Source organism: Labrus bergylta, chromosome 16 (genome assembly GCF_963930695.1).
Source record: "Labrus bergylta chromosome 16, fLabBer1.1, whole genome shotgun sequence".
Classification (NCBI taxonomy): Eukaryota; Metazoa; Chordata; class Actinopteri; order Labriformes; family Labridae; genus Labrus; species Labrus bergylta.
The window spans coordinates 11,499,947-11,519,109 of record NC_089210.1 but is presented as its reverse complement, the minus strand read 5'-3'; the positions used below and the strand labels follow the sequence as shown (position 1 = coordinate 11,519,109).

General features: G+C 40.0%; 3 protein-coding genes across 3 annotated transcripts; 1 reads left to right on the top strand and 2 right to left on the bottom strand.

Annotated features, from left to right (window-relative positions):
* Window positions 1–392: 392 nt before the first annotated feature.
* Window positions 393–6,760, top strand: ramp2 (receptor (G protein-coupled) activity modifying protein 2). Its single transcript, XM_020652459.3, has 6 exons — window positions 393–2,120; window positions 2,764–2,826; window positions 2,910–2,939; window positions 4,761–4,793; window positions 4,920–5,103; window positions 5,217–6,760. Exons 1-6 carry the CDS (start codon window positions 2,060–2,062, stop codon window positions 5,464–5,466), a joined length of 621 nt encoding a protein of 206 aa, XP_020508115.1. The 5' UTR covers window positions 393–2,059; the 3' UTR covers window positions 5,467–6,760.
* Window positions 6,761–13,805: 7,045 nt separating this feature from the next.
* Window positions 13,806–15,655, bottom strand: apnl (actinoporin-like protein). The gene is made up of 3 exons (XM_020652488.3): window positions 15,417–15,655; window positions 14,756–14,878; window positions 13,806–14,661 (listed from the first exon to the last, which is right to left on the bottom strand). The coding sequence occupies exons 2-3, from the start codon at window positions 14,857–14,859 to the stop codon at window positions 14,205–14,207; spliced, it is 561 nt and encodes a 186-aa protein (XP_020508144.1). The 5' UTR covers window positions 14,860–14,878; window positions 15,417–15,655; the 3' UTR covers window positions 13,806–14,204.
* Window positions 15,656–16,307: 652 nt separating this feature from the next.
* Window positions 16,308–18,447, bottom strand: LOC109997855 (uncharacterized). Its single transcript, XM_029280899.2, has 3 exons — window positions 18,287–18,447; window positions 17,980–18,088; window positions 16,308–17,020 (listed from the first exon to the last, which is right to left on the bottom strand). Exons 2-3 carry the CDS (start codon window positions 18,081–18,083, stop codon window positions 16,591–16,593), a joined length of 534 nt encoding a protein of 177 aa, XP_029136732.1. The 5' UTR covers window positions 18,084–18,088; window positions 18,287–18,447; the 3' UTR covers window positions 16,308–16,590.
* Between the last annotated feature and the right edge of the window lie 716 nt (window positions 18,448–19,163).

Below are 19,163 nucleotides of genomic sequence, written 5' to 3'. Positions count from 1 at the left end.
GAAACCTGGCGTTTCACAGTTTGGTCTTGTATCATGCTTCACTCTTGTGACTGCTGTAGTGTGTTGCTCTGAAATCACCACACATCGTTTCAGCTCTCTGGTTCTGCTGTGTGTGTGTGTGTGTGTGTGTGTGATGCATTCCTCAAAACTAATTATGCATTCAGTGAGCAATAAGTATGTCAGATGATACTGTGTGTTTGGCATGTCTGCAGTGGTGTTTGAAGTAAAATGTGCCATGTTGATACTGAGCTGTCAAACAAAAGCAAACTCACAGGAAGTTAAGCTTTGGTGGTGGTGTGTGTGTGTGTGTGTGTGTGCGTGTGCGTGTGTGTGTGTGTGTGTGCGTGTGCGTGTGTGTGTATGTGTGAGTGTGAGAGGGGAGGGTCGGGATTCATTTTGCGTATTGTAAACTATATGTGCTGTTCTTGGCGCCTGTCATTGTGGGACTCAAGCCATTGAGTATGGTTTACCTTTTATGACCTGAAACAAAGGCTTGGAGATGGAAAGATAGCTGAAATGGGGACATCAAGAGTCATTTTAACTGACTGCAACTGATGTAAGAAGCATTTATTCATAGATGACATACTTGTCAGGTACGCTGTTGTCTGTTCTGCTTCCCCCAATACTGATTGTAAAGCTCCACCCTGAGGGCAAATCTGTTTTTTCTTTTTAACCTCAACCACCATGAAGTTGGATACAGATGTATTTAAGCGCTTATGTTATACAGTCCAGTCAGTTAGGCCTACATGATGAAGAGTGGCCTCATTTATCTGAAAAGAAAATGTGGAAGCAATTGTGTCCCTGGGCTACCTGGCTCTCTCCCAAGTCAAGCAGCTGAGGCAGAGCTCTGGTCCTTCAGTGACGTGGATGAGTGAATCAGTTTCATGCTGGAGATCCTCGCTGCCTCAGAAGCTCAGTGTGACGTAAGAGCCGATGAAAATGAGGTGCTTGTCATCAGCACTGATGTTGTAACATTGAACCGACACCAGAAGGACTTTTCTTACTCAACTCGAGGGAGACTCAATGAAAGCAAAGTAAAGCTCATGCTGTACAGAAACAAAGCAGGAACGTCTTACATGACCACAAACTAAAGTGGAACTGTTCCTGTTAAAATAACAAAGTCTGCTCGATGGTATTGGGGAGTTTAATCAATATGAAAAAATATATTTATTTTGAGCTTTTTGTGGCTTTGTTGTGTAATGTAATAAGTTGCAACAAGTGATATCCCTTGAGACAGTATTGGTTAGAGCTCAAGTCTACAAGTCAGAGTGAGGGGGGTAAGGGCAATTTAAGGTTATCTCAAAGCTACATTCCTGCTACTAGTCTACACACAGAAATCTCTGAGCCAACTGTGAAGCATTGTGGGTAAAGTGGGCCCGGTGTTTTGCAATAGAGGAATTTCTAGGATGAAATATTTCTGCTACGTTTTCATTGTTTTTGATGCTTTATGAAAGGACCATCCTGAGAGTGAATATGTGATAGTGCTGGATGTTATATCAGTCGGGTAAAATGGTAAAGCAATGCTTCCAGTAACAGGTACTTTTGTAGACAAAGACAAGAAAGTAGACAAGAAAAAAAACAAAGCTCTTGAGAGTAGAAAAAAAAAGCCTTTTTTATTATGTTAAACAATCATGCATATGTCTTAATCATTTGGCTTCACTTGTCCAAACATTCAAATGTACTCAGTATGAAATGACTGTTCCATGTTTTGATCAGTCACAAACAATGCAAAACAGAGAAATGCATAGTTTCAGTCAAAGATGAAATAGAGAGGGTGGGACTCACCCTAGTTTCTCTCTTTCTGTTTGAAAATAGGGGGTGGGATGAGAGAAAGCAATAGATAAAGAGAGAGAGAGAGAGAGAGAGAGAGAGAGAGATGGTGGTGCACTAGTGGACCACAGTAGTTCTAACCTTATCTGAGACTCTCTGTCCAGTTGTGTGAAACCGCCCATCCTAGGAAATTAGGGCTTCCTGTTGTTTCATAGAGCCTTCCTGCAAAAAGGTTGAGATAAGTAATCCCTACCCAGCAGACAAGACAGACAGAGCATTGTCAGGCAAAATGACAGCAACCACTTTCTCACTTGTGTTTTCTGGGTGCTTTGTGACTCTTCTCCTCTGGGGTAAGTGCGAGATTTACACTGTCCATTTCTTCACTCTTATGATATAACTTCTTCACTTGCCCTCCTTCTCACCTCTTAAGAGGAATGCTTGGGGGCTTTCAGTGATTGAGTGGCTTTTAGAAAGGAGCTTAGCAAGTCTCATGATAGAGTTTTTATACTTAAACGGTTTGGTTTAAGGGTCATAGAGTGATTTTTTTTTTATCACTACTATACATTTTGTTTTTTAAGAAGAATTTAGCGTTGATGGGAATATAATCACTGGATTATAACAGCTTGTTTTATCAGACAATTATGATTTTTCTTATGTATGACACAAGACCTTTTATTCTTTTATGAGAAAGGAATGTATTGTATTTTTAAAGGTCCTTGAGTTGACCATTTTAAGATTTCAGGAAGGCAAACAAAGAGAGGATGTATTAACCTGTTCATTCCCTACAGCTTGTGCCTTCCATTTCCCTCTGACTCCTATAGTCTCACAACTTTTGAATCCTTCTTTAACGGTTGCTAAAATACTCTTTTTAAAAACAGTTTGTACAGTATCATAAATTCAGTCGAATAATTCCTGTGACATATTACGGTGTTTTCTGCTTGACATCTTGGTTCTAATATTCAGTTCTTCTATCGATTTTTTATCCTGTGGCAGGATGCACAACTGTGGTTTGTCTGGTTGATGAAAAGTTATCAATACAGCCCAGCACAACAACAGGTATGTGTATTTATAGAAAAGAAAGATATCACATGCATGAGCACAAATCCATTGACTAACCTATGATCTTTTTTTCTCTGCAGGGTATCGCTCATCCAAGATGACAGCTTCTAGTAAGTTTACGCCCTTTTAAAATGATAGACTATCACTAACAAATTCATCTTGTGAATAGTCAAGATTTGATTTAATCTTTCTCATTTATTGTAGCACAAAGACATTCATTCTATTTACAGTGTATTTATTATATGGTGGAAAAAAAGTGATTACTAGTTCATAACCCCTGGGGGCTTGTATTGGATATGGTCCCTAAAATTCATTTGCTGGAGCGGAGCTGACAAACACAGAAAGCTGGCTTCTGCCAAGATCTCCTTGTGTGTTATGATGGGAATCCAAGACAAACTCCTGGGGAGGTCTCTACCAGTGAGGGGTCAACAGCAGTAGACACAAGGCCCATAATGGTTTGGGGTTAAAGGTTAACTTAAACCTTATTATGAGCAGCCCTCCCCCTCTGGCTCAACTTCCTGAATTTGTTCGTCATTCACCCCATGCAACGTCTGCGATCAACGCATGAACTCCGAATTGTGAAACAACTGGAACTTTGGAGCAGCGCCCCTTTCACTGTTCCTCATCCTTTGCCTTCCTTTTTTTTTTTTTTCCCCCTGACTCCCCCCCCCCCCCCTCCCTTTCTCCTCCCCCTGCCAACTCCCCCAAACTCAGAGCTCCTCCTCTTCAGAAAAGACACATTTCCTGATGTCATTACTAAATCAAAATGCTGCTCGGCAAACAGATGTTGTGAGAGGCCCGACATGTGGATTCGGTGACATAAATTAACAAGTTGGTCGTGAGAAAGCACAAAGCATCAACTTCAGTTTTCACTCATCTAATGAAACCACCTCTCTCACACTGCTCTTTAAAGTGGTGAGTGATGAGAATGTACCTCAGCTGTAGCTCCTTATGTCATAAAAAAAAGTTTCCCACACTTGTGGTGAAATAAACAGTGCATTCTTTTTACATGTGTGTTTGAAGATAGCTGGCCTTTGAAACAGCTGGTTAGCTCTGACTAATTACTTCTTGCACGTTTGTTCAAATTAGCCTGAATATGAAATCATGGCTGTCTGCAAAGCACACCCTGCAGAGTCATGATTACATCCACCCCAAAACGCTGAGCCCTAAATGTTTACTTATGTTTCCTATTTGGCAGAGGCAGCCCAAAAGGCAAATAAATCACATGCTGTGAGCCGGCCAGGCCTTCAACTGTGAGAAACTGAGACTAAAAAGCAGAACAAGAGTTAAAGAGTAAAGGGTTTTCAGATGTGAGTCCAGCCCAGCTTGGGTGTGCTCCCTTTTATTTAGCAGAATGGAGAGGACAATCTCTGTTGCCTCCACCCCTTTAAAAAAGGAAGAAAATCCCAAAGAAACGTGTGTTGGAAAGAGGAAGAGCTGCTGCCAAGGCGCAGGGCCGTCAGACAGATCTACGGAGAACATCTGCTAACCGCGGGTAACACTGTTTGGACATCTGGTAACCGAAGGTTACACTGCGTCTCTTCCATCCTGTCGCGCTTCCTGTTATGCCTTGCTGTACACAGTCTAAAAAGTTGAGTTTTAATATAGTACATGGTGATCAGTCGGGAAAAACGCACCTTTATTCATTTTCTTCTGACATGAAGGGAGCACTTGGTTTCATTGGGGTATTCCTCTCCTTTCTCTCCGGTGAGTGTGTGGTCTCCCTACTACAGCTGCAAATGCCTGTCTTAGTTCTAGACATGTGAAGGGACTTATGAGCAACAATAGACAAGAACAGACTTGTGTTTTGAATGGATGCATGTCTTTGACGACTGTATTTAATGAAGTGAATTAAATGTGCCTGACAATGAGATTTAAAGAGGGCTTACGTTAACTTCAATAGTCTAATCCAAAGTTTTTCTCTATTTTAGATGCCACTTATGGAGGGCCTCCTTGGCCATATAGTAAGTGGCATAACTAAATAACCACACATATCAATAACAGCTGATATCATTCTGTGAACCAAACATCTAATGTTTTCTTGTCGCTCACTTTGACACTTTTCAATCTTTCTTTTCTCATTTCTACAGCTTATGCAGCCTGTGGGAATAACTCTCAAAACTGTGGGCAATATTGCAGCTTCTGTTCTCAATATCAAGGAACAATAATGGATTGCCTTTCTTTACTCTTTGAGCATCTCTGTCTGGTCAAATTTAGGAATACCATGGCATCCCTAAACGACACTGAATGGTGCATTTGGGGTAATGTGAGAGGGTAAGTAGTGTGTGTGTGTGTGTGTGTTTATGTTTGCAGTTGAAAAAATATGAATTAGTTATTTTTCTCATGTATGAATAATCACTCTCCCACTCTCTATGTCTCCACTGCAGCTTGTATAGTAACCTGAGCCTGTGCACTGAGCAGATATCGGACTGTCTCCTGATCCCATGGCCCAACCCTCTGGTCGAAGAGACATTTGTGAATATTCACTCCACGTTTTTCAAGGAGTGTCCCTCAGAGGAGCTAAGAGACCCATCACCAGCCATCGTCTTTGCCCTGGTGATAACTCCCATCTGCTTGATCCCTGTCATGGTTAGCCTTGTGGTGCTCAAGACCAAGAATGGGGACGGCAGCTCCTAAATATCCTAAATCTGTGCTCCGCTCAAAATCACAAAGAATATTGTGCTTTTGACCTTTGCTCTACTTCATATCCCAACCTGAGGACTACAGCTTGATCATACATGCACTGTGCTGGACTTTTATTTCAACAGTGACAGAGAATCTTTCTGACAAGTTTACCTGCAACTTCACAGTTAGACATTTCTCGAATTAAGCCACAAAGGACACCTAATGACAAGCTGACGCTATTCACAGTAAATTATGTTCCTGATGCTAGCAGACAAAATCTATACTTTTATAAATGACTGTACCATACTGTGAAAAATGTTCAGTTTTTTTGGTTTTCTGACTTGACATTTGAACATATTAATACTGGTCACATTCCATTTATACACTCTGTTGAGAAAACAAGGCTTGATTTTAACGGGGAACCTAGTATTCAGGGTTATGATAACAAAAGCTTTAGAGCTCGCTAAAGCAAAGACACCATATATTTGTGCCGACGCTCCTCATTATATTGGACAGCAGTTGTGTCTATAAAAGACAATGTAATTTTTATTGCTGAACTCTAGGCCTCTTCTTATGTAATTATTATTTTTGAGTGATTATATACTTTGAGCACACTTATTAGACAAAGTACAGCTTGTATGCAGATGACATGTGCAACTATTTCAAGTCTGAAAATGGATATTTACATAGAAATACGTGTGCATGTGTGATGAATGACAAAGATCCTGTAAATGTGCAAAAAGAGGACAGAAACCCAGTGCATCCAGTCCGATGCATGGATCTGGTTATGTGAGTCATAGCGTGTGTAACGTTCGGGATCAGAGGTCACAGATGGGACACAATGAGTGGGTACGCCCAGAAAAAGAGATATTTTCCTGCTATTGTCTATTTTTGAACTATAACAAATCCTGTTGCACTTTCCCCTGTCCAACCCTCAAAAGCCCCTCGCGATCGCACGATAAGCTAATTGATGAAAAGTTTATCTGAAATCTCCGGACAAAAAGACTTTCAAATAGTCTGTGCAGCGATAAACACTGAGCAGCGACAAGAGGATACAATTCGTATCTCTCGCCTGACTAATGTGGTTGTGCATTGTTCATTTGTGAAAGACGATAAAGCCATTGTAAGGGGCTTTCAGAGAGTGAACTAAATGTGTATTTATATACTGTGTGATACTGATGCAATTATCAGGACTCTGAAGACTCCCTTCTGAGGGAGCAGAGTCTACCTGCTCTCAAACAAAGAGTACTGTATGTATGATGATCAACTTTTTTAACATTTCAAACAATTAAATCTACAGTTCTTATGTTGGCTGCTGCTCTTTTTCACTCATGTAGCACTGAGAAAATAAAAACCCTCAAAATAACATTCAGTTCAGCTCATGTTCATCAAGACACATTAACAGAGTTGCAGCAGGCAAAGTAGCCTTTAACCTGGGTCAGTATTTGATGAAACACTCTGGCCCCTCTGAGGATAGTACAGATGGCACTGCTTTAACTCAGGTAGAGTTTAAGTGTATCATCCCTGGATGAGCAGCATATTATGTTGTGGCGCAGTTGCTATGCTGCACAAGTGCTGATATGTAGAGAACGAAGCAGTGACAGCAGTCATGTATCACACCCTCATCTGGCAAATGCAAAAGTGCAGGGTGGGCCTCTGTGTTTATGTACTATATGTGCTTGTGTGTGTGTGTGTGTGTGTGTGTGTGTGTGTGTGTGTGTGTGTGTGTGTGTGTCTAGCAGGGATGGGTGTGGGAAAGTGTGTTTGGTGACCTTCTTCCTCTTTCTATATCAGGTCATCCTCATCCCCACCCCCCTCTGTTCTCAGCCAGTTCTGGGTTACTCTTATTGTTCAAACGAAACAGAAAAAAACCTTGATTTGATTTAAAATTTGACTGAAGATGAGTCATATTGTATTGGTCCTGTTTAATTTTTTTTTTTTTTCCCCGAAGACAATGAATGTATGTGTGTGTGATCAGTTCACTATGTACATGTTGTCAACAGGCCCATACAGGAAGGTTTTTACAGCCAGGAAACCTTGCCCTCTAGTGGTTTCATATGATATAGTAACAAACTGCCTTAGGAGTCAGTGGCATGCCCACTCTAGCAACAGGACTTATATTTGTACAGGACATGTTACAAAAGGCTCACTAAATTTTACTTCTGGAGCACTGATTTGACCCCAGGCTGACCCACAGCCCATTTTTGTATGCAGGCAAACAGTCAATGTGTAACAGAATGCCTCACATTTAGCTTGGTTTTACAGTAAAAGGATGGATGTAAAACTCCTGAGCATAGTTGTAAACTACCAAGTATGTTGTTATATTGTTTCTAGGTTATCATGTTAACATTAAGTTATTAGACATAATGTCTATTTGAGAACAGCTTATTTTATTTATTTTTTATCTTTTTAATGTTGGACACTGTAAGTGACACAGATAAAATGAAGACAGCTGCACACCAAAACACAGGAAGTATTTTTGAATGGCTCCAGTGTTTCTGGTATTCTATAATTAAAATTTTGCTAAATTAACAAAAAGCTATTTGCATTTGCTTGAAAATACTAAAAAGCAAAAAAAATATGATGTGCCCCCCCCCCCCCCCCCCCACTCTGATTTAAGGATGGAATTCCATATTTTTGATCAAATATTATCTGCATGTGTTTCTTATCTTACTTCTGAAAAATGGGTTTAATACCTCTGTGTGAAAATTGGACCAAGTTATGACTCTGAGTAAAAAAAAGTATGTTTTCAACAACTGCCTTGGTTTTACAGCTTCTGTTGTATCTTCAACTGCTGACTGTTTCTAAAAGGGCCAAATAATCTGGCGCCAGTGACAACAATATGAGTAAAAAAAACCCCACATTATCTAAACATCTAAAACACCCATATCAGGTTATGTGTAACACAATAATGTCAGTAAAAGTTGCAATAGAAAATGTGAGTGCTTGGTTAGAGCTGGGATTCTCTTTGGAACAGTTAACTGGGAACCCTTAAAAGCTGTAAATCCTGTATGAGGCCAAGAGGTTATTCTCAGGCGCTTTAGATTAGCCTCAACAAGATTACATAACAGGTTGAAATGTTTGAACTTGTGAATAAATCAGCTAATCTGAACACGATCCCAGAGGCCCCTGGTTCAATGATCTTTGCTGACACTGAAGTGTGATGACTTGATGCTGTGGGGTTGATTCTGCTCTCACAAGGGATCATTGTCTGCACTCCTACAGATATGTTTTGGTGATGTAACTTGTGTACTTATGACTGACAATTAAGGAAAATAATGAAAAGGGATCAGATTTTTTGAATGCATGATGATACAGTATGATGTTACTTAGAAAAGGGAAATTAGAACTAAGGCATAATATTTAAATTTTGTGGTCATGTTGTTACAGCAAATTACAACTTAAACTACGAATGCTGCAATGAATATGCTATGTTACGCATTTGAGTGATTTTTTTTGCATAATTGCTCCTTTGCTGCTTTCTCTAACAGCAGTGGGCTCACAAATTACATATTTTCTAACCCTCCACGTTCTATCTTTGATTAAGCTGATTTCTGGATGGATGCATGTACCGTGTTTTTTTTTACAAGTTTCTAGTTAGTAAGAAAATATTTCCACTTGTTTATCCTGTAAACTATAAATTATTTATCGTATGGTTCATCTATAGCTGGGAAAAGTTCAATCATTTCCTTGTTGTTCCTTTAACTGTGCTTCAGAATTAAAATAGTACGCACAGCCAAAGGGGTAGAAAAGGGGCGCTTGTTATGTTAAACTCCTGATGCTATGCAGGAAAGCAAAAACAACTCTCAACTCTCAAAATATCTAATCAACACAGATAAGTCAGACCGAGAGAAGCAGGCTGTAGCAGGTGCGAAATGAGGGGAGGATGAATGGTATAAAAAAAAGAAAGTTTGCTGCTCAACAGCTTAATTAATTCCACACTTTTTAATCATAACCTTCTGAATCGTGTCTCGCTCATAGTGTGGTAGAAAATCTTAGATTAATTGGCCCAGCAAATATTTCCTTCCACTCTCCCCCTCCCTGAAGTTGTGATCACACTCTCAGGCCGCAGCTGTGTCTCCGGTTGCAGGGTGCTGGGTTTTGGCTCTGCTTTCTGTTGGGGCCTGTGGGTCTTCTCACCGTGGGAACCTATGACTGTCATGTCTCAGAGATCTGGCAGAGTGGTTGGAAGGACAGCCGGTGAGGGCATCTGTACATCAACCTCTGTTTCCCTTGGCAGCTTCTTCCTCTGGTGTGGCTGTGGAGACATGGCTGTGGAAATATCAGAGCTGGCTTACAGCGTGTGTCTATGTCTGAATAGGCAAATTAACTGATATGTTATTGATCACCCATCACATGTATAGATGTCCTTTTGATATCAAATCTGCATTGCACATTTTTCTTGCTGACCAGTTTGTCTAAACATTATCAGACTGGAGTTTTCGCCACACTTCTTTGAAATGAAAATGAAAATATTGCACCCATTGATGCAAGTCATTCAGTGCGACATGTGTAATTACTTTATTGTGCAGCTGGCACTGCTGTGTCAGAGCTGACCCTTCAGCTGGATGGCAGCGAGCTGGCAGCAGAACGCTCAGAGTCAAGGAGGTTTGACATCAAAACGGCTGCCTGATCAGTCAGAATAAACACAGAGAAATACATAGGGTGAAAAACCTCATTCCACTGCCAGCTAAACGTTTGAATGACAAGAGGTGGAAATGATCTTTAGTTTTTTAGAAGATGGTATTAAAGGAGCAGGGCCTTCTGGGACCTGTTGAGGTCACTATCATGAGTTTGATGAAGATTGTCTAATGCACAAGAAAGCAAATAAAACTGCAATTAGTAACAACAGACACCACAATGAGCATTTAATTAGCATTAGCATGTGTAAAAAAATTTTTTAGCAATGCCAATAAGAAGATTCTACATGCATGTTTTTAGATTGGAGGGATTAGGTGACATGAAGCAAACGTATTGGGCTGTTGTTACAGAGAGGTTGCAACAAAAGATGTCTTAAATAACCCGATCACTTGACATCATCACTATCGACTTGAAACTGGATTTGTAGACACTCAGCATTTTGTTAGTCCCTCGAAGGTAATTTATGCCTAAATTGCAAAGCTCATTATGTTGCTTCTTACAAGCAACAAAACAAGCTGTGAATGACTGTGAGAATATTCAATTACAGTTAAGTCTGCTTTTGTACTTCTTCTGAGGGAAACATGGGACTCTTCAACTGCTAAATACTCCACTGTTCTTCTTCTTATCAGCTATTTACTAAGTTTGTATGTCTGCTTTATGGTGCAGCGCAGGTATCATATTGATGATATAATATGATGGAATTAAAAAGGAATTGAACACTTGTGTTGTTTTATGAACACCTTCAAGTGCAACATTGATTCAGCCTTTTAACCTTAGAATTACAAAGAAAGCATACGTTGTGTTAATAATCTTTAGAGGACATTTTAAGTGTCTTCCCTTAAGTTATCTATAATGTTTCATGATAAACATCTTTGTCATTATTCTACATGATGATAAGCTCCAAAACAACAAACTGAAACAATGAGACAAAGCCTGCTAGAAATAATGTGATCTTCAACCCTGGCATGGCATCCAAAATAAGAACGAATAGTGACATATGTCCAAAAGAAAAATAGGAGGAGAAACATTCTGAAAAATACTAGTCTTGTCTTAAAGTGGTCTGTCACCAGTCTGACACACATCAGGGTGGTTTCTTAAACAAAAAGAATCCAGGTTCCTCAGTATTCTGCTAATGTTCATATTACAGTCATGTGTAGTCCTTTTCCCAAGACTTGCCTGGCATGCTTTAAGCATTTAGGCATCAGATGTGTAAATGAACCAGACGTGGCCACTAGATGGCACTCTTTGAGAGCACATATGGTAGTTGAAGGTACTCAAAAAGTACCTCTTCAATTCTCCTTCCAGAGGAGAGAGATTGTATTTTTTATTTTTATTTTCTAACTGTATGATCACAGGCATGCATTGGCTTAAGCTGCAGTTCACACCCAAACCTCAAATTATCCAAATGAAATTATTTGATCCTTCTGTTTGTTTGGACACTCCTCGTCTGAGTCAATACACAATTCAGTGCTCCAGTGCTGAAGGTAAATAGGAAGATCGAAACTCAAACAAGCATCAAAGCTGATACAAATAATACTGAAATGATCTGACGCTCCCTCTTAATACACTCTGGGCGTTCATGTAATTTGGCCCTTCTTAGAGCTAAGAGCTAAGAGCTGATATGAAAATGCGACAATAATTTTAGTGGGGGGGGGGGGTTCATTAAGAGAGACAGCCAACCTGATACGAGGTGGAGATGATAACAGGGAGATTCATGCTGCTGAGTTTACCTCATACTTAAGACCTTTGTTTCCTCTTGAGAAGCACAGAGAGAAACATTACAATGTGTTCACAAAATAGAAATGCTAGAAAAATTAAAAAGCTTAACAGTGGTAAAATCTGGTTCAACAATATTTGACCTCTGCTCGTCTTCTTGCAGGAGGTTGAACTGGAGACTTCAGATGTGATCAGCTGCTTTTAGTGTCATAAAGAGACATGACAACGTGTCAACTTCTGAGCAGCACCTGCACTCCTCCTCCTCCTCCTCCATTTCATCCTGTCAGCCGGTAGAATTTTGGCAGAAGCTTTTATCATGAAAAAGTGCTAGATTTACTCCTGTCTTTTGGTAAAAAGCATCACTTACAATCTTCAAAAGCTGAGCTCAAGTCGTCTGGGCTGGAAAATACACCTTTTCACACAAATCTTTTGTTTACATTTTGAGAAGCCCTAATCCTTCCATGTTTGTGAAATGCTGTTTCATAGTCTAGCTAATATCTCCCTCACATGAATATCTGTAAACTCAGATTTAGTACAGACACAGACATAAACACAAACGTACACACTCACAAAGATACACACAGTAAACAATAAAATACAAAACACAAAAGAAGACTTATGTGCAGGTGAAGTAAACATAGAGAGCAGTTGAAGAGGAAAATACAAAAGGAATTTCATGGAACTCATCCCTTTTTTTTTTTAAAGCTGTGGCAAACAAATGTTTTAGTTTAGTGTCCCTATCTGTTTATAAGGACTGCATGTCATTTCTTCAATACACTCTTCAACAATGCTGCAGGGATTGAGCCCAAACAGGCCTACTTTATTCCTCTGTATTGTGTGTGGCTTTCATGCAAATGCAACGGCTACAGTGAGCAGAAACCTTTGATCTGGGAGTCTTTGTGGCAGGAACAGTTAATGTAGCAGAAGCATTATGAATCTGATGGGAAAACAAAATCAGAATCAGCAGTGTGGAGACTGTAAGTAGAATCTGGGAACCTCATAACTCCAGCTGCAATGTGAATGAAGAGCGCATACACTGCCTCCTGCCTCTGAGCCCCATATTTTCCTCAGGTTAATGACCGTAGCTCATCAAAATTGGTTGATCCATTACTGCAAAACAAGTCATTTGATGACCAAATAACAACTGAAGATAGTCATTTCTGCACACTTAAACAATAATAAAGCTTTAGAGAGAGCAATAAAGAGGTCGTCACCTGTGTGTATCCCTGTGTCATTTAGCACTGCCAGAATCAAAACTGCTGTAAATCTAAATCTGTATCCATTGGTTGCCTCCTTGAGTTTACTGCCTCAAAAATAACAAGTGTATCTGTGAATGCGTTTGAATGTTCCCTCGAGTTCTGCTATAAAGGCAAAGCAGAAAAAAAACACCTTTTGTGTCAAAAGTTAGCAACACTGCAAAACTGACAGCATTTGTAACAGATTTTTAATTCATATGCTTTTCTTGAGATATACTTTGGTCTGTTTCCATTAATGTTTTCAAAGAGACAGTTAGGTTTAAATGTGCTGCACATATGGATTTATGATATTGTTCATTCTCTGGTGTCCTTATGTCTACTTACTGTACATTCGCAGCATTTTAAAATCAACTGATGGTTTCTTTGATAAAATATATAAAAGAATTCTACAAGTTCATATACTGTAACAGGGCATGATGATTTAGAAAAACACCCACCCATTTTTTTTTTGTATTAAACTGACTCCTTTTTAATTTGCTTAGCGTTATACTTTTACATGAAAATTCATTCACATACACATCATCTTTTTTGTATACTGTAAATATGTTATTAGCACTATAGTTGTTTGATGTCGTGTAACATGAGAAAGGGTGTCCCTGCTGCTCTCACACAGCCCCTGTGGGGAAAAACCGCCTCCCATACTGTATGTTCAGTTTGAATCTAAATTTTACTTCAAAGTCTCCTCCTAAGCACTTTTGCGCCCTTCCAAACCCAATCAAAAAGACGTACACAAAAAGATTCAGAAAGAAAGGTTCATTTTATTCCTCCGACTACAGTGTCAAGGTAAATACAGACAAGCTCACAATGTTTGATTAATCTATGTGCCCGCATCCTCCTGTGAGTCATCCTCTGATTTCCTTTTCTAAAGATGCCGCTTTAAAGCCGGATGCCATTGAAACAGACAGAGGTATCTGCTATGAAGGGGGGGTTACTGCAGCCTGGATTTATACACAAACTAAACTCTGATGTTAAGCAGATTAACTGAAGGGTAATACCTCACTATACAGACACATGTCGGCAACAATACATCTGTGAAATCATGTGAATTGGCTGTTTTAGAATCAGTCTCAAAGGGGAAAAGCTGGAGATGGAGGGATGAATTCTGCTGCAGGACTGTTGACAGAAACATGGGGTGGGTTAGTATTGCTGCTGGCCTGCTGGTGTGAAAAGCTTATCCCACACCTCCACCTTCATGATGGCTTTGCCCAGGGGGCCCATGGTGGCTCTGATATCTAGGTAAGCACCCACATAATCAATTCCGGATCCAGTGGCTTCCTCCCTGACAAAGCCATGCTCTTTCTGCTTCTTCTCGTAGTACATTTCTTTGAACAGAGCCTCATCACACTCACGGCCCTTTTTATAGATGCCCACTGAAAACCAGTTCTTGTACAGGTTGTAGTCCCAGGGAACCGAGAACATCATGGCCACAGTCTCAATGTAGTCGTTCCTAGACCTCTCGTAAAGATCGTAGGTTAACACGCCGACACTTCCAGTTGCTTTGCCACCAGACTTAGTGAAAGTGCACACCTCCGAATTTTGAGGGCGCACTGTTGGCTGGGGTGGGTTGTATGTTTCCCCATTGTCAAGGTATACCCTAAGCAGTACAAGAACAGACACATGCATTATACATATTATGTGGTATATATTTCACCTTTGAATACATGTCTCAAAGCACAGTTTGGGCTTACCTAGGGTTCATGAGGCAGTAGTTGTTGGTGAGATTTGAGATTTCAATGGTTACACTCCTCTTGCTCGCCACATCGGCTGCTACAGCTTCAGCTGACTCTGTCATGTTGAACTGTTTGTGAGATCTGCTTGCAAAAAAGGAGTATGTATTATGTTAAGTAGCTAAAGCGCACAATAGAACAGCTGTGACCAACACTTCCTCCACTCCTAAAGACACTTACTGACTAAGAATCACACTTATTATGATATAAATATCCTCCTGACCCGTGCTCTGCTGACATGCTTACATTGACCTTCAGAGGAGCACGTAGACTGGAACCGGGTATGAATGATGCATTTCAGAGGCTAATGAGATTTCAGAACAGTTGTGAACAATCAGAGAATAGCTGCAGAGTGTCTTTGCCTCATTAGAGAGTGCACCTCTTTAATTACAGCACTAAGTAGCATGCAATAATGAAGTTAGAGTGAAAACACTGGAGAAGTGATTGCCCCTTTATCAACAGATATAATATACAAATCAAACAAATGCCCCGTCAGGCTTCTGTATGACTCTACAAATTACTTTTATCTTGAGAGTTATGTGCTAATGAGCCATTCCCTGAACTGCAGCCTCTTAAATTATTCCATTAAAGACTTTTTAACCAAATATTTTAAATGACTTACCTTCTGAGAACCTCTGCTGCCGCTCCCAAGTTCCAAACTGGTAAAAGTTATCTTAAAGGGAGGTGCCCGAAGCCGTTTTTTTATTTTTTACTAAGATGCGTGCCAATGCCGAGGAAAACCTCCCACTTGCAACACGACCCCAGTAGCACTGTACACACCCTCTCTGAACACACATTTATCACCAACACAAAAAGACGAGAGGAACAAATATTCCAATGTTTTCCCCTGTGAGAGGAAACTGCCACACCTTAGTCTGTGGCCGAGTGGAAAAAACCCATCAGATCCCGATGTGTTCCGTGGAAGGGATCATTGACTCAGCACACTCCTACAGGATTGTGGGTACAAAATCCAGCTGACGGTCTGTCTAAGGCGGACCAGGAATGGCATGTTTGTGGAATTGTGCAACAGAAAAAAACAAGAAAATTGAAAAAGTAAAGACAGATGTTTCTTGAGAGACTTTATCCTTATTGTGCTCTATGAAAAAACTTCTATTCCCTGACTTAATATAAATATGATAATTTTCAACTGATTAGGAAATAAAAAGATGACTTGACAATAGAGTTTTTTACCGTCGTGCACATTTAAACCCAAGGATCCAAACATTTAACCATTTATTGACGGAGGGAGTACCTCCTTATTTTGTTAAATATCTTGCAATTCCAAAAACCACACATTTCAGAGGAAGATGGAGAGCACCACAGCCAGCGAAGAACAACATTGTCATCATGGTGATTAAAAAAACATCTATGCAGATATTCCATCTGTTGCTACTCATTAGATTTGGATGGATCGAGCTAAGAGATTAAAAAATGATTACTGTTCATCAGTAATAATGAAAGCATGCACTGAGTGGAAGAAAAAAATAATAAAATCCACACAAAGCAAGAAGCATTTGGTCTGAATGTTTTATTATCATAATAAAGAGAAAGAGGGTTTGATACACATAAGGACAAGAAATAAGCTAATGGAGAATCAATGAGCTGGCTGTCAGATATTGATATCTTTCAGCGCCACAAAATACAGATGACAGCAAATCAGTCTTCCTCTACTTTCAATGCGTCTGTATGAAAAAATGTAACAGCAGTCAAATCAAATTGAGTTTATTTATTTTGTTGGGTGCAAAAGTATCCCCCAAAAAGTACCAAAAGTCAGAAAACTGGAAGACTTTTTTACTCTAGCGACCCATTTTATCATAGAACTCCACTTTAACTATAGCTTTGCCAACACTGGACATTGTAGCTCTCAGATCTACATATGTAGCCTTATACAGAAGCCCGCAGCCTGACTTCTCAGAGCGGGTAAAGTTACTTTGATCTTTCCCATCATACATCTGGTCGTACAGATGTTTGTCGCAGGCACGAGACTGCTCCACCACGCCCACGGCCAGCCGGTTCTTGTACAAGTTGTGGTCATAGGGTACAGAGAACATGATGGCCATGCGGTCGGAGCAAACTCGGCTCTGCATATGGAAGAGGTCGTAGGTCAACATGCCGACAGCACCCGTGGCAGTGTGGTCATCCTTTATGAAGGAGCACACTTCAGTCTTGGAGCTCCGGATGGTGGGCTGGGGTGGGTGATGGCTGAAGCCACTTGACATGTAAACCCTATAAAGGATAGCAGAGACAAATCCTTACCATTACACACAATCGGATGATAACTTTTCTGTCACATTTCTCAGAGTTTCCAGGAAAGACGAGTTTTGTAAGTTTAGTGGAAATTGTCACTTTTCTGAGTGCTGGGCTTTCCAGGGTGCCTCAAATACCTTATGCTGATGGATGGACTGTGACTGCACAAGTAGTACTGCGGACTTCTAAGCAACAGTGTACCTGCTTACAATGTGCAATGAGGCAGTGGGTGTCACTGCATGATGGATAGGTGGTGGATGTTCTACGCAAGTGATGTCACACATGAAAACCACCCATCCAAGATATGGTCTGTCCTGCCACCACTAGATAAATGTTAGGGCAGGGCAGAATTTCCAATAGAGATGAGTCATTTTAAGTTATTCTATTGTTTCTAAATGTTTACTTTTAAGCTGAAAATGGAGAAGAAGAGGGACTTCATTGTTTACAAATCTTAAAATACAGTGCAGTACAACCACAGTTAATAATCTTACATTTTTATTCTGGAAATCTTTATTCCCCCCCCCCATGAAAAAGATGGAGGAACTACATTTTTTTCTTCTTTTTTTGTCTGAGGGGAATGCATGCCGATAGGATCTGGAGCTGTTATCAGGGATTGAAACCTCGGAGCACTTCAAAGAAATGCATTAAGCATTTTGAAATTAATACCTCACACTAGAACATATTGATCTTGCGTTGTACAAGCCATGATACTAATGCAACATATTTCTCTGTCTTGTTGCAGGTGTTGCACTAATCTCAAATTTAGATGTGCATTAAATCCACATTTCTTGGTAAATGTTCCAAAACCATCCATTTACAGTATGACAACATTCATTAATTTTTTGACTTTTTTCTGTAAAGAAATGTGAAGTCTTTGCCCCACCCCTTTGGTTCCTTTCACTGCTTTAACAAATATTTAAACATATTGACAGACTTACTTGGGGTTGATGAGGCAGTAGCTGCCGCTGACATTGGTTATTTCAATGGTGCAGTTTCTGTTGGTGGAGAGAGTGGCTGACACAGCCTCTGCTGTTTCTGGCATCTTAGCTGCAAAGAGGAACACGAATCACAGCTAAAAACAGTACAGTTATTCAGAAAGTAGAGAGCTCTAAATGTAAAGTTTCATACACGAGTATTCAGGTCATAGATACATAAAAGTACTGAGAAAACATTTCCTGCGAGATAAGCAAGGCTTGGAAATAGTTAAGTTGCAATCTTGCTGTAAGTGGCAGTAATTATATTCACCTTTTGGAGTACGAGTTGCAGGTTTCTAGACGGCAGTGTCAGATTGTGTTTTCTCAGCTCATGAAAAGGGTTGAAGAGAGTCTCCCTTTGTGTGGGAGTCCTTGTTCTAACACAAGCACGGGCGTGTCCGTCAGGAACTGGGAATCAACATCCCTCATGGAAAAACCTACCACAAATAGGAGTTACTCAGGCAACTCACAGTATAAAGAATTCCTAAATTAGTTAGGCGACTCATTGCAAAGGCATTGAGACAAAATGTTCTCAATGATTCACTGATATTCAGTTTTTTTAAGACAACATCTTTGCTTCAGCATATTTGTTTCACATAAGATATAAAAGGTATCTATAGCTCAGCTGTATCTTGAAAGGATTAAAAACTACTAACTTCTAACTAAACTATTTTACTTCAGTGGTGTATCTTAATACATTGATGTAACATGACACCAAGGAATGTTTATTCATAATAGTTTAAAAAACACAACTCTTCACTCTTATGGGACTTTCTGCAGCTCAGTTCAATAAATGTATCTCTTGAAGACCCTAGTGTAAAATTTCATGTGCTGACTTGCTAAGAATGAAACTACAACCTGCAAGGTATTGCTCAACTGATTGCTTGTTGTTGTTCCAGGTGATAGCGACAGACTCCTGTGGGAACCCTCCCGACATCAGTCATAAATTTCAACACTTACTATTATGTCACAAAATATTTGACTGCCGACTTTGCTCCAGACGGAGTGTGGAGTGTAAGTGGAGACACTCTTTCTCCAAAGTATAGGAGCGACTTACAAAAACAATTTTCCCAGCATGCTATACTGCAGGGTTATATTTATCCATAAGATAATAGGCCCTGAGGCTCGCCCTAATTAAGTATGTTTTG

What these genes read in the sequence shown, in the direction of transcription:
- ramp2 (XM_020652459.3), top strand. Translation starts at nt 2,060, where the DNA reads ATGACAGCAACCACTTTCTCACTTGTGTTTTCTGGGTGCTTTGTGACT. An exon ending in AGGGCCTCCTTGGCCATATA is followed by an intron (nt 4,794 to 4,919) that starts GTAAGTGGCATA and finishes TCATTTCTACAG; the next exon opens with CTTATGCAGCCTGTGGGAAT. An exon ending in ATTTGGGGTAATGTGAGAGG is followed by an intron (nt 5,104 to 5,216) that starts GTAAGTAGTGTG and finishes TCTCCACTGCAG; the next exon opens with CTTGTATAGTAACCTGAGCC.
- apnl (XM_020652488.3), bottom strand. Translation starts at nt 14,859, where the DNA reads ATGACAGAGTCAGCTGAAGCTGTAGCAGCCGATGTGGCGAGCAAGAGG. An exon ending in TACTGCCTCATGAACCCTAG is followed by an intron (nt 14,662 to 14,755) that starts GTAAGCCCAAAC and finishes TGTACTGCTTAG; the next exon opens with GGTATACCTTGACAATGGGG.
- LOC109997855 (XM_029280899.2), bottom strand. Translation starts at nt 18,083, where the DNA reads ATGCCAGAAACAGCAGAGGCTGTGTCAGCCACTCTCTCCACCAACAGA. An exon ending in TACTGCCTCATCAACCCCAA is followed by an intron (nt 17,021 to 17,979) that starts GTAAGTCTGTCA and finishes TATCCTTTATAG; the next exon opens with GGTTTACATGTCAAGTGGCT.